Source organism: Lepidochelys olivacea (genome assembly GCF_965140295.1).
Source record: "Lepidochelys olivacea isolate rLepOli2 genome assembly, chromosome: 5".
Lineage (NCBI taxonomy): Eukaryota > Metazoa > Chordata > Testudines > Cheloniidae > Lepidochelys > Lepidochelys olivacea.
Window position 1 is genome coordinate 14,095,001 of NC_140415.1, and position 14,107 is coordinate 14,109,107.

At 47.1% G+C, this 14,107-nt stretch overlaps 1 protein-coding gene across 3 annotated transcripts in view; it reads right to left on the bottom strand.

Annotated features, from left to right (window-relative positions):
• The window catches only part of SKOR2 (SKI family transcriptional corepressor 2), a 51,571-nt gene extending 39,050 nt beyond the window's left edge, over nt 1-12,521 (bottom strand). The window contains exons 1-2 of one of the 3 annotated variants that reach the window (XM_084629754.1): nt 12,459-12,521; nt 1-1,102 (exon numbers count right to left, since the gene is read on the bottom strand). The exon at nt 1-1,102 is cut by the window's left edge and continues 1,048 nt beyond it. In XM_084629754.1, coding sequence (XP_084485880.1) covers nt 1-1,064 — 1,064 coding nt within the window. In that variant the 5' untranslated portion in view covers nt 1,065-1,102; nt 12,459-12,521. Of the gene's footprint in view, nt 1,262-3,288; nt 3,463-12,458 lie in introns of those variants that run through there. The other 2 variants (XM_084629753.1, XM_084629752.1) reach the window with 2 other exon arrangements.
• Between the last annotated feature and the right edge of the window lie 1,586 nt (nt 12,522-14,107).

Sequence of the window (14,107 nt, forward strand, 5' to 3'; positions counted from 1 at the left end):
TTGTGGCACAGGCCGAAGGCGGCGGCGGGGAAGCCGTAGGGGTGCGGGAAGAGGCCGCCGCAGCCGGGCAGCTTGTGCAGCACGCCGCCGAAGGAGCCCTTGCTGGGCACCGGGATGACCGGGTAGCTCCGCTGGCTCTTGCCGCCGCCCTCCAGCTCCTCGTCCTCCTCGAAGCGGCCCCGCTTCTGCTGCAGCTCCGGCGGCGGCGCCCCCCCCAGCAGGTGCGGGCTCAGCAGCCCGCCGCCCACCACCGCGGCCGCCGCCTTGACCGAGCCCAGCGGGTGGCACTGGGCGGCCGCCGCCGCCGCGCCGGGCTGGGGCGGGGCGGGCGGCAGGGCCCGCTTGCGGCTGCCGCCGTTGAACATGGCCTTGACGTCCTCCCAGGCGAAGACCAGCTCGTCCTGGGGGCTCTTGTCCGTCAGCTTGAGGTGGCGGCGCCAGGAGTTGAAGTTGGCGGCGTCGGGCTGCGTGTACTTGGCCTCCGGCGTGCGGTGGGAGTGGAAGATGAACTTGTTGGGCGAGAAGTACATGCTGCAGTAGCTGCACTTGATGCACTTGGCCCGGGAGCTGTTGTAGCGGGCCGGGATGAAGCTGCCCCGGCAGCCCCAGGCGCACTCGTGAGACACGTCGAAGGCGAAGTTGTCCGGCAGCTTGGGGGGCCGGTTCTCCCCCAGGAAGGACTTGCAGAGCCGCTCCGCCTCCCGCTTGGTGATCATGCCGCAGCGGCGGGAGGAGATGGGCATGGCCCCGGCCCGCCGCAGGATCTCCAGCTGCACCGGGGTGCACTGCACGCAGGTGATGCCCAGCGCCACCCTCCTGTTGTGGATCTCGTTGTAGCTGAAGTTCTTCAGCAGGGTGTTGGAGATCTGCGCCAGGCACAGCCGCTCCTGACCGTCGATCACCAAAGACACGATGGGGATCCCGTACAAAATCACCTGGCCCACTTGGTTAGGCTTCATGCTGGCGTGGCTGGCTCGCTGCTGGCTCATGGAGTCCGGCTGGTAGGTGTTGGAGGGGGAGGAGAGCAGGATGTCCGTAGGTCCTGGCAGGGGGCTTGTCGCCATCTCTTCAGCGCTCAGCCGCGGGAGTCTTCTGTGGCCCACTGGAAGAGAAAAGAACATGGGTCTGCTGGGGATGGGACAATGAAGCGAGGAAAGGCGAAAAAATCACTCCTTTCTGAGGCTTCATACTTCGGGGCAGCCCCTGGAATATTTGTCCTACTGTATTATATAACCGCCATCGCGGGCCAACTCAACCGAAGTCCCTCACTTGAGTTTCTTCTCTCAGGGGCTGGGACACACTTTGGTCTATTGACAAGTGAAGCGGACGGAGGAAAGTTAAATCTTTTGTTAAAAAACGTGGACGCGAAAAGCTTTTCAGACCTGACAAGCGCTTATACACTTATTCCAGTCTAACATGCGCTGGAAAAGTACAAACGTGACATCTAAAAATGGGAGAGACAAGGTAGGTAATATCTTTTATTAGACCAACTTTTGTGAAAGATATTACCTTACCCACCTTGTCTCTCTCATATCCCGGGAACAACAGGGCTACAACACCACATCTAAAAAGGAGTCATTTCACACCCGAGGATTGTTTTCTGCATTCCTACCATACCTTGCACATCTATTGACTTCAGTGGGAGTTCTGAATGGCAAAGCATCTTAAAATGTATTTATCCTAAAACGTATTTAATATGACTCGATTGTCCTTAGTCCCAGGTTTAATTCACAATTTTGAATCGAAAGTTTAAATAATTTTCTAACATGAAACGAAATCCACATCACCAACGTCTTACAGTGCGTGGTGGTATTTTTGCAGTGGCAAACGCTGTCTTCAGTCGCTAAAAAGAAAAATGTGGAAAGCTTCTAAATCAAAACGGAAACATTTTAGTTAATTTTGGCGCATCAAATGTTAACTATAGTATCTACTGTGATCAACCAGATGAATCTGGATCGTCATTCCTGAGACCCAAATGCTCCTAAATAGAAGGTGTTTATGATTTGAAACCATTTTCAAATGTTTACCTATTACTGTGTTGACATTAGAAAAGCAATGGGTGTGTAAAGAATGTTACAGAGAAGGGGTTTAAGAATTCGACAAGGTTTCAAGGAAGCCACCCAATTACCACCCACCATCAGCAGAAAATATTGAATTGATTACTTCCGCTCTCTCTGGATGCTATCCGGACCTTTCCTCTATCTTCGAAAGGTTGATAATGCCATCTTTTCAAAGGTCACTGCTTTAAAAACGCATACATTCCAAGATTTCAGGTTAGGAGAATAGTCAGTTCTTTAATTGCGTCAGTTAAGAATATTTTCAAAGCAAATAATAGTTAAAATAAGGCGTTAGAATGAATCCTATCAAACCAAACAACAAAAACGCCTCTGGGCAAAACAACTGGGTTTTTTTACCTCTTTTTTTTTTTTTTTCAAAAACCACCATCCTCTCTCCCAAGAAAGCATTGGGTAGTAACTGGGCTAATCAAACCCTACATCAGTTGCTTAAAATTGTCCTTCTCCTACCATCTCAACCTTGCCATTTATATTTAATAAGTTGCAGGTCATATTTATCTCTGATTTGAAAGATCATAATACAATTCTAATTCTGCCTTTGTTTCATATGGCATTGTTACTGTTTTACAATATTGCTCTCTCTGATTCTCAGCTTTCATTAGACGGGTGGCCTTCAGGACTGCTGAACAAACGTAGCACATTCTAACAAGACAGGAACCGAGCTTGTCACCTCGGATGGATCACATACAATATCTCCAGTGGAGAGAGAGTTAGTTAATAGGCAATGTGAGACAACAGTTATACCTGGTTTCCCTGCACAAACTCTTCAAATAGCTCCCTCATGGACCAGCTAAGATTCTTATCCTCTCGGCTACTATGCTGACATTTACACAGCCATAGACACGGACCTGAATGAGATTAAGTCCAGCTAGACTTTCCTGGTATGATTTTTCAAGGGTTTTGTGGACCAGGCGTTGTTTAAACCAGTGGAAATGATTTAGAAATCACTTCCCCAATCTTCCCCTTTCTGTCCCCCCCCCCCACAGATGGGGTGGGGGAAGCCATATATAAATAAGATTGAAAAAGGCAATTGGAAGAAAGTAAAAGTTTTGCTCAAGAAAACATCCTATAAAAGGTCCCTAGCACCCTCCCTTTCCCCTGTTAATTTAATGCATAACCTGCCTGCCCCTCTCCTCTACACCCTGAACTTTATGCAGAAAACCTGACCAGAGCTAACCTTGACCCGAACAGGCAGCGAGGATGAAATATTTACCTCCTCAATCACGGTGTTCTGTACATGTGTGTCCTCCTGACCGGCTTCCAGGGGGGACTCAAAAAGGAGAGGGGGCGGGAGGAGCGAGGCAAGAGACATCAAAGCATGTCCTCAAATCAAGCAGGCAAGGAGTCTCGCAAGGTTTCCTCCGCTCATAGGCAGGCTGTCCTCTGCGTGAATGACAGCGGAGAATGGCGGTTGCGGATGGCCAGCCGGATCAGTCCCCCTCCCCCTCCTCCTCCCCCCACCAGCGCGGGTGCTCTCCGCGTGCGAACGGGTCCGCGCCCGGCCCCGGGTGGAGCGCTCGCCGGGGCTCCTTCCCCTCTGTCTCCGAACTCCGGGCGGACCGCGAGGACGACACCCAGTGGGCACGGTGACGTCACCGGCTCCCAGGCACGCCGCATCCAGGGGCTGGCATGCTGCACGGGGCGGGCGGTGGGGCCTCGCGGAGCCTTGCAGGGGGTTTCGGTGGGGGGCTCGGAGGCGCCTCGCTAGCTGCTGCCTCGGTGCAGCCACGCGCGGCGACCTGCCGCGGCCCCAAACCTGGAAGAACCAGGCATCTCTTCTTCCAGGATTGCGGGGGGAGAGGGGGGCGGGAGGGTCTGTTCTATCCCCCGGTAATGTAATAGCCTCACCAGGCAATCCATTCTGATTATACACAGCAGCGGCTCTTCCAGCTACCCACCTCCCGCTGCTTCCCCAACAGGTGGAGAGAGAGGAGACGCCTCCCCAGCCCCGACAGAGTACCGAGACGTTTTAAAAATTACATCAGAGGACCGATCCCGAGACCCTCACTCCCTTTTTTTGCCTGAATAGCAGCATCGAGCCCTGTGGATAATTCCTCTCCGTCCCCTTCTCAAACGTATTTTGAAGAAAACCTGCAAAAATACTCGCCAGGCAGACTCTACTCAGTCCTAATGTGGGTTGAGTGTAAGATAAGTCTGTAGATTGCCTTGTGTTTAAAACAAGATGCATTGTCCAAATGGGTAGCGAGGTGACCTGTCGGAGCTGGAGATGTCGCGGTTGGTCTTGATAGGGGAATTTCGATCGGAAAGAATCCACGTTTAAAATGACTGTAACAAGAATAAATAATCCTTTGTGCGCGATTCTTTAAGTAGCAAATCGAGGACATCTCAGACTCTTGATCTGGTGGCAAAACATTTGAACGTAATTTTTGCATGCATCGTTCCTATGGCCCAGCGCCTCGGGACCCCAGAAAGCGATTAGGGCCCAGTGGTACTTGGCAGTGTACAAACAAGCTCAATGGCAGATTTGCCTAAAGAGAGATTTGAATAAAGAGCGCTGGATATTAATCTGTTGTCAATATATTTGCCCCTTAAATGGCCAGAAGTTAGGAGGAAGTATTACACGCATTTTCCCAGAGAGGGAAGAGCATAGAAAGTTTAAATGACATTTAACTTTCAACTATAACTATTTAAATGTTTGTGAGTGTTTTAAGCGTTAGCGCTGCCAAGAAACTCCGGGAGGGAGGGAGTCAACTGGAGGATAAAAGCTACCGGTTTGGAAACCTTTTTGCTCGAAGAATGAGGATTACATTACATGGGTGCAATGTAACTTTTCCAAGAGCCCACTCCGATAAGTTCAGGCGCAGGAACTAAAGAACAAACGCAATCGACAGCAATAAACAGGGGACGCCCCAAGCAAACTAAGCAATCTAACGCAAGGAACACAAACACACTGAAACCGAACTTTACGAAGGCTTGTCGTGAAAATGTCCAAAGGAGACTTATTCCCCCCCCCCCCACACACACACACGCAAAACTGGCAAAAGAAAGGAAGAAGAAGTAGGTCTTCAACAAGATAGATAAAGTTTGCACTTGTATTTGTCAAGCAGATAATCAGCGCTTTGAACTTCCTGACGAAAGTTAAGATGCTGCCGGTTTTTTCGGCATATCTCAGGGGAAATATTCCATCTAACGACCCGCGATTTATTCCTCTTATTCTAATTATCAATAATTTCCACCCCGAATCGTGACTCCCCCCCAACTCTTCCCTTTGACTTTAAGGAACTTCTCAGGATTTCGAAATATTTCTCCCCCTTTCCTTCCTGTAGCTTTCCAGGAATGCCTGGCTGTAGCTTAGCTAATGTTCTGATCTCTTTGATGAATGCAGATGTGAGCTTGAAAAGCTGTATGATACGAAACAGATCAGCAGAGCTATCCTCGCGTTGTATGGACAATCGTTCATATGTAGTGGTTCTTCAACACTTCTTCAAAGAGGAAACATTAGAGATTGTCCTCCCTCCCACCCCCCCCCCCCCCAGAATTGTTTTTGAATTGACCAGGTTTCGACTTTGTATTGATAACAGCAACCGGAGACGAGAAGGGGCTTTTCCATTCTAAAGTTTGTCAGGTCCTTGCTAGTAGTGAAAACCTACAGACTTTCAGGCAAAACCGAATAGCATCTGGCAAACAGATCCAGCTCCGATCCGTTTAAACAGCAGGATGGATCTAGGGCCAAGGGATTGGGTATTTCTAAATATTCCTTAGATTTTTTTTAAAGATTTTTTTGTAAAGATCATGCGAAACATGACAAACCTTTCCGCGTGGTTGTTAATCACTAAAATGTTTTTTTAAAGGATCCTGTGCATGCTAAAGAGAGCTGCAGCTTTCCTTTTCGACTCTTAGCATCATTTACCATCAGATATTCCAGAAATATTGAAAACTCTTTTTAATCTTTACCTAGACAGCAGAGCCCTTACAACTCCTGATCCTCGGTAAAACTTTGAAATGCAAAAGCCTGTCTTTATTACAACTTCTGTCACCTTTTATTAAATCCTGCTAGCCCGTACACAGCAATTGTCACAGAGGGACCTCCCCCCCCCGCCCCCTTTTCTGATTCTCTTCCATATCGGAGCCTGCTGCTTTCATGTGAGCAATAGCTGCAAGCCTCAGATTGGTGACATTTTAATCAATGCTTCCTAGCCAGACTGACATGAATTTTACACTTCAAAACTCTCCTCCGCGAGCTAATTGATTCAAATTGTTTTATTGGTTAAACCAGTGTCACACATTGTATGATCTATTACCACGCCACGGAGAAATTTCCTCTCCTGTCTTCACTAAATTGGTATTTGATTCCTATATGGTACAGATAGGAAAGGAATGTTATATATACATACACGTATGTATATGTCTGTATTACATATTTATTCTCTCTCTCTCTCTCTCTGTATATATATATATATATATATATATATATATATATATATATATGTAGGTGTGTGTATATTACATAGATTATAGATATAAAATGCACACATCATGTCAAATATTTAAGAACAACGCCACTTTGAACAAAAGTAAGAAGAATCACAAAAATGTGATATCCAGTTTAAGGCCTTTCAGTCTCAGGCGAGCCAAATAATTTTGGATGTTGGTATTATTTTTGGTGATTTCTTAGACTGGCTTGCCTATATCTGAAAATCGAGTTATTTAGATTGATATTCTAACAGTAAATTCATAGTCAAAACTGAATATATTTCCTCAAGTGTGTTGCGGTCTGTTTCTGAACAGGTTTTGACAGTAAATTAAAATCGTTTACCTAAAATCACTTCAGAAGAAACCTCTGTCTTTCAGGTACTCGAAGGAAATCTAATAGCAAGGAAATGCAGAGATGGAGATAAACTTCATCCTAGCTCGTGCCTAGGGTTTGCAGCACATACTGAATAAATACACATTCATTTCAATGCCTGGGGATACAAAGCCCCAATTCCCATTAAGGCTAATGGGTGTTAGGCCTGTAAAGCCCGACAATCAAGAGGAAAATCTCGTGCATAATTTGTCAGATCGGCCACCGTTCAGAGGCCCGATTCCTAGAGTCTCTGCTTCAACTTTTGCGTTCTTGTTGGTTCCAAGTTAGATCATTACTTAAAGACGTTTCACTTTATTTTGCCCTTGGATGCTATCCTGCAGCGGCGTAGAAAGGAGGGAAATAGTCCTATAGAAATGCATGTGCATTCACATGTTATCTGAATGCCTCCAGCGCAAGGGCGTCCACACATTTGGACAGCTCTTCGGATTGGTAATAGCTATAACCAGCAAACATCCCTCATGAGCTAAATAATACATCAGGAAATACATATTTAAAAGAGTCTAATTCCGAAAGAGCCTTAGCCAGCGTTTGTATTTAGCGTCTTATATTTTTAAAGAAGATTTTTAAAACGTTTGTTGGTTTTGCTCGGTAGATGGTAATAGCTTCTCCGGAGCCCTTGGGTAACACTTTAGGGCCCCATCGGATAATGCTAGTGCAGGAGCAACGGGTTCTGAAATCCCTGGAAGTTTTCCCTGTTTAAGTGTGGAGGTGCGGATTCACTTCGGAATTTACACCGGTGTACAAATGAGAAGTAATGGCTCTTAAATCAGCGGAGTAACGCCAGCGGAAAACTGGCATACGTGAGAGGAGCATTGCCCAATAACGCCCATTTAAGAAGCATGGCGAGGCGTCCTATTAACCTCGCGGAGCCTTTTAGCCATAATCCAGATTTGCCTGTGGTAACCCTCGTGAAAAGAACCCATGGTGATTCGTGCACGACGCAACGCCATGTGGTGGTTGTGGATTTGCACTGAAAAGAACTAGTCACTGTCCAGACAGGCCTCGTTCAGACGTGGCCCGCTAATGGGCTGGAAGGACTACAGGGTGGGCTTTGCACGGGCTAACAGATTCGCTTTTTGTTGGGAGCGTCTCTGTCATTGAATTACGCAGCCAAGCAGACTGTCGGTGAGGAGATCCGCTCCCTGACCAAGGAGCTCTACATTCTGGTCTCACTTATACCGGTGTAAGTCCGGAGGAGTCTGGATTTACACCGGTGTAACAGAGAGCAAATCTGGAATCATTCTCCACCTTGAATGTCTTATTTTATAATGAAGGACGAGGGGTCACCTCACCTCTGAAGGAGGATTGGAAAGGATCCCTGGGCAAACTTCTTCTATCAGCTGTGGACGGAGAAACTCACTCTTTCGCTTGGTCTGCGCCTTCCCCCCTCCCCTTTTCTGCGTAATAATCTGTATATAGCAATCGCTCCTTTAAGTGATTCAAAGAGAAGTGATTCCTGTTCCTTGAGGAAAGGCTGATTGAAAGCAACCGTAGAGAAAGGGGAAAGTACCATAGATCCAGCTCAACCCTTCATGTTTACTCCATATCAACCCTCCCTCACAGCTTTTATTTACTCCAGCAGCGTTTATTCCACCAGACATGGCACGAGGAACAAGGTTACCTTGCTGCATTTAAAAGCTACAAAGAAAACCAACCCTTGTGCGCATTCATTACGCGTCCGCCCCCCCATCCCCATCCCCATCCCAGTGAAACTTGCAGCTATAAGTAATAGGCACACAAGGTGTAATTTCAATTTCATGTACTGAAGCGTGATTTTTTAAATGACTGATGATAATGGTTTTATGTTGGGACTTTTTATTCACACGGAAACCCTCTTAATAGTTGCATTTAAAACAAAACAAAACAAAACAAACATCTTGTTACTTTAATCGGAAAGCAAAGGGGGCATTTGGAATTGAGATGGTCCCATCTGGAAAACCCCGGAGCTCATTTAGATCACATCACTTCAGGCTTTTGTCTCTGCTCCTGAATAACCTCCTAGCTAGACGCAACAAAAGGGCAGAGATCTAGGTGGAGTTTTCACTGGCGAAAGACGCGTCTAAAAGATGCAGCTGTAATCAGAATCATGGGGAAAGAGGCACGACACGGTCTCTTTCTATTGACACTTTAAAGGCAGGGAACTGACATTTCTGTGGCCGTTGATAGGTCTTCAGTAGGGAGAAGACCCCAGCAACTGCTGACTGCACGTATGGGAGAGGGAATTAATTTAAACGGTATCTTTTGTTGGAGGCAGTTCTTTTAACTTCACAGTTAAATGTGCTTCCAGTCATCGAAGGCAGAGATTGTCATTATTCAAGATATTTGAAAACCTTTGTAAGCATGTCAGAATAGTTCCACTGTAGGCATATTAAAGTGGTATCAGAGCAATCAACATTAAACCTGCTGTGCTGGAATTGTATTAAAGGTACAATCTGCTGCTTAGTAGGAGAAACTACACCCTAGGAACAGACTCTTTCTAGGTATCTCTTCTTCACGCTTTTTGGGACCATTATATCTTAAAAACTCAAGTGTCCTGATTTCTATAGCTTTGACTTGCCTATAGAAGTTAATATAGTGGGGGCGGAGGGGGGGAGGGAAAGAGAAGCAAATGCAGATTTAGACATTGGTGAACTTACCTCCAGAAAGTAAACCTCGGCTCTTGATTTTTTAAAAATGCATAAATTAAACCATTCTTTGAAAAATCTGAAACCAGAAACATGTTTGTTTCAAGTTATTTAAAAGAGAAACAAACTGTTACAATTGAAAATGAGGCCTTAGCCAACTGGGGTTGGAGGGAAAGCAAGACCAAACTTTTGAAGAAAATATGGTATGATCATCTGAAAACTCAATGCTGGTAAATAATTAAATTTTGCATCTTTTAGAACCAAGTAACCTTGGGTGTCTTAGAAGCAAATTGTACAAACAGGCAATTAAGAAGAGCACTGAGAGTTTCAGAGGAGATATAATGAACCAACTTTAATTACTATCTTGAAATTAAAAATGTAATATACAGATTTAAATTTATTTTCACCTAAATTGTGTATAAAATTATATGGCTTTTTTTTCCAGGCTAAGAAACGAATTGCCACCAAGCCTGCTACTAAAAAGTCTGAAGTAGTTTCCAAACCCAGTTCCCAGACACACAGTAATAATGATACATTTATCATTACTGATGACCACCCACTGGTTTATTATTGCTTTGTTACAACTATTACAATCAAGAGATTTCTTTATTTACTGTTAACATTCACTTAAAGCTGAATGTTAATGACTCTTCTGAATTCACCAAAGAGAGTTTTCTGTTATATTTCAGGAGTACTTACGTTTTCTGTTTCAGAAATGGAAAATCATAGCATAATAGAAGGCGGAGGGCTAGGCGAATGTGTTGCTCTTGTTTTAGTATTTAAAAGGACATTTTAAAGGATTTGTCAACTCAGATTTTCCACAGAGTTGCAAAAGGGTTAGCATAATGCACCGACTTGGCTGTAGCTAATTATGTAAGTACTTTATTACAGGAGATTCATTCATTATTGATAAATGTTTGCAGTAACTTCCTGCTTTGTAGAGTTGTATTTTAGGAGGAATAAACAACCTGTGGGTACCATGTTTGTTTAGCTTTTACGCTCCTCCATAATTTGAGAGTTCACATTACCCACTTATGGGTCTGTTAAGTCACAATTTGACTCTCATCCACCAAATGTAACTCTGTACTGTTTCATTACCATATTTTCCCCGCACTGTCTTGCTTTCATTATTATGTTAGAAGTTATTTGTCAGGGACCCTATTATACTATAGGGACATTTCCCCCAAAGATTTTATAATATAATGGATTATAGATCACAACTGGACTGCCCATGTTTTAGAAACAGTTGATTAGAAGCCACAATGATATCTGTGCAACAAGCATGCAGTTCGCTTAATGAAGATATTATGCTATATTAGGATAGAGATGTCATTCCTAAAGGCAATGCTACAACAATATTATGAGGGTTTATGGCAACACCAGTGGTTTTTCTTCTTTGTTTTTATACCAACAGATTATTTCTTAGACTTCAAAGTCATTTTACAAGCACAAGGTAAAATCTGCAACATGCTTCACTTTTGTTTCCAAGTGTAGATTCACACTTCAGAAAATATTGTTTATAAACTCCCTCTCTCACACAGGCTTTTGACTGGTTGACTTCTCCCTCTTTTCCTCCCCACACACGGATTTCTTTCAGGCCTTTCTCCAATTTAAATACAGATTCAAATTGCCTATTTAAAATAAAAAGCAACCTTCCTCTTTAAGAAAACGGTCCAAGGTCTGCCAGCCACCCGTTCGAGTGAGATAGTCTGGAAACGAATTTACATGCAGAATGTCCTGGGATGAAATGAAATGGGCAGCACTACTTTACAATCCACAACAACGCAGCAGGCCTGATTTGGATCAAGTTGGGCTCCGTTTTCAGCCGGCCTTATGCTTTACAATGTCAAGACGCAAAAGGGGCTGGGGGTGGGAGGGGGAGAGAAATACGATATAGTCTCATTTGATTAACATACCTAGAGAACCCATCCGAGGCGGATAATGTCAAGCTGTAGGAAGCACTTGGGATAGGTTAGTAGAGGGTGGGATCCCTAAGTGCAATGGGGGAAGTTGGCTGTTGAGGAACGGGACTGCTGAAGGTGCTGAAAGGACAGCTCCCTACCCGCCCTCTCTTCAATGAGACCTAGCTCCGCAGACCCCAGACGTGGACCCCTGCACTGCTTCGGAGGGAATGGCGAGCGGTATCCCCTGCCCCCGATTGCCCTCCCTGCCTTTTCCTGTCGGTAAAACATCTCTCAGCAGCCAAGTGAAGTGGTTCCCTTCAGCAGACCCCACGCTTTGGCCCTGCTTACAGCCAGCAGAAGTCTCTCTCTCCCCTTGCGCTTGGCGTCAGTTATTTATGACCAGTGTTAATTGGTCACGAAAAAGAAAATTAAAAAAAAAAAAGAGAGAGAGAGAGAGAAACGAAGCGTTTCAATGCATCTGCAAGTAACAAACGCACGTAGCTCCCGTTCCTATCACTCCCGATCGCTCCGTCTCTCTCGGCCACGCTCCAAACTTGCGAAGAGCGAGAGCCAGGCAGACACCAGTTGAAGACTCGCTGAGCGCGCCCAGGCTCAGCGCGGCATTTCTCAGGGGAGCGGCTGCCCGGAGCTTTCGGGAAAGCCCTTGCAAAGGCCTTTGGTTTGTGTTGCAGGTGACTCCAGAGCCCTGTAATCAAGGATTAATTGCCGTAATCAAATAGACCCACTCTCAGCCACGGAGGCTTGAGCAACACATGACGCACCATCACGCCAGGCTGCGGGGGAGGGGGGTGTCATTATTTGTGCCTTTAAAAATAACAAACATAAAAGTAATTATGATCACAGCCGACCCATCAGTCAGAGCGTCACCCTCCAGCAGAGGGAGAGGGTTCGTGGCTTGCGCCAAAGAGGAGTTTTAAGGGAGCCTGTTTCCAATCAGCCGCCTCTCCAGGCCCCCCCCCCCAGCAAGGGAGAGGGGGTGTAATCGAGGCCGAGGGGTGCTGCTTACCCGTTAGACTCCGCGGCCGGGGACCGTCGCTCCAGCGGCTGTGACAAGCGCCTGGCAGGGACAAGACCATAAGGCATCAGCGCTGGCTCAGGAAGAGGGGCCAGGTCGGACCCGGGTCCCCCCCCCCCGCTCATCCTCTGCCCGCTTCTGCTCTTCACAGCGCCGGGAAGTTTTTTGGGAGCGCGTCTCCTCTGTCTCTCTCCCCCTCCGGCCTCCTGTGGCTGGGGATCTCGGACGCCTTCTCACAGCCAGGCAGCGCATCGCAAGCCGCAGGCAGATCGCCCTCTCCCCGGGGCTGCTGCTGCTGCCAGCCAGCCAGCCAGCGCCCCCCTGCCGACCCCACCCAGGAGCCGCTCGGGGTGTCCCTCTGGGACCGGCCGCCGGGCTCTCCAGGGCTGGGCTCCGCCGTCGCCTCTGCGGCGTGTGAAAGCAGCGACTCCACTTCACTCAGCCGAGTGACGGGGCTGGGAAAGGCAGCCCCAAGGGTTCGCCGCTCCCACCAGCGAGTGTCCCACGCCGGCGGCCCGCGCACGGGCGAGTTCAAAGCTGCTAGACAAAGTAAGGAAGGAGGGCGAAGCTCCCCTTCCCTCCTCGACCTCATCTCGCCCCGCCAAGCCCCCTAACTCTATCCTCCTTCCCCTCCTCTTCCTCCTCCAGCCCCCCTTCCCCAGCTTTCACTTCACCCCCCCATATCCCCATCCTCGCCTTCCCTCAGCCCCCAAATCCCTCCGCCTCCCCACACCCTAGCCCTGTTCTCTTCCCAATTTCCCGACCCCGCTCCCTATGCCCCCCGCCCAGTTTAAGTGAATAGAGAAAGAGAAGTTAAATGCACGAACAGATTCTCCACCACGTTAGCAATTCAAAGGGGGGGGGGGGGCTGGGAGTCTCAGCAGGCTGGCAGACCCCTTGGCAACACTCGCCCTACAAACGATCCCTCTGTGGGGGCTAGACTTAAACTATGCTTATTTTTCCTTAAAACGAGCAAGCCCCCCCCCTCCACTAATAACTTTCAGAAGAGCTCGGGGGGGGGGGGGCAAACTGCAGTGGTATTGGACCCACAACCTCAGCTCCTTCCTAGGAATACGTCTCCCCCTTTACTTCTCTCCCATCACATTTCTCGTGGCAAGAACAACTCAAAAGTCCCCCCCCCCAAACTTTCCAGCCTCCTGCGTGTCTATCAAGCACCGCTTGCAATGCAGAATCGGTTCATCCCCGCTCCCCGCCTAGGAAACAGCAGAGAAATCATTAAGTGTTTTATTTTCCCCCAAAGTCGCGTTTTTCATCCGAAGAATTGATTTAGAATATCTTTCCCCTTTCCTAATAAACAGTTCCCATAGATTATTTGACGCGCAGAAGAAGGCGGCTGCTTAAAAAACAAAAAACCATAGCCCTAATGAGTTCAATTACAATGTGGTAAACACATTGCCTCTACGCTTTAATTAAGCCTGCTGTCCAATTTTAACTCATTAGTAATTCATTAAGAGAACAGCTTTTAGCTGGCTGAAAGGAAAAGCACTAGGCAGCTTGTGCCGTTGCACACATACCCAAAGGTATTCTGGTAACGTCGCCGTTTGGTGAGTTGAAAGGAGGCGAAAGGAAATATTTTGCTCCGCGATTGTTCCCGTAATTAGAGAACATTTAGCCACGGA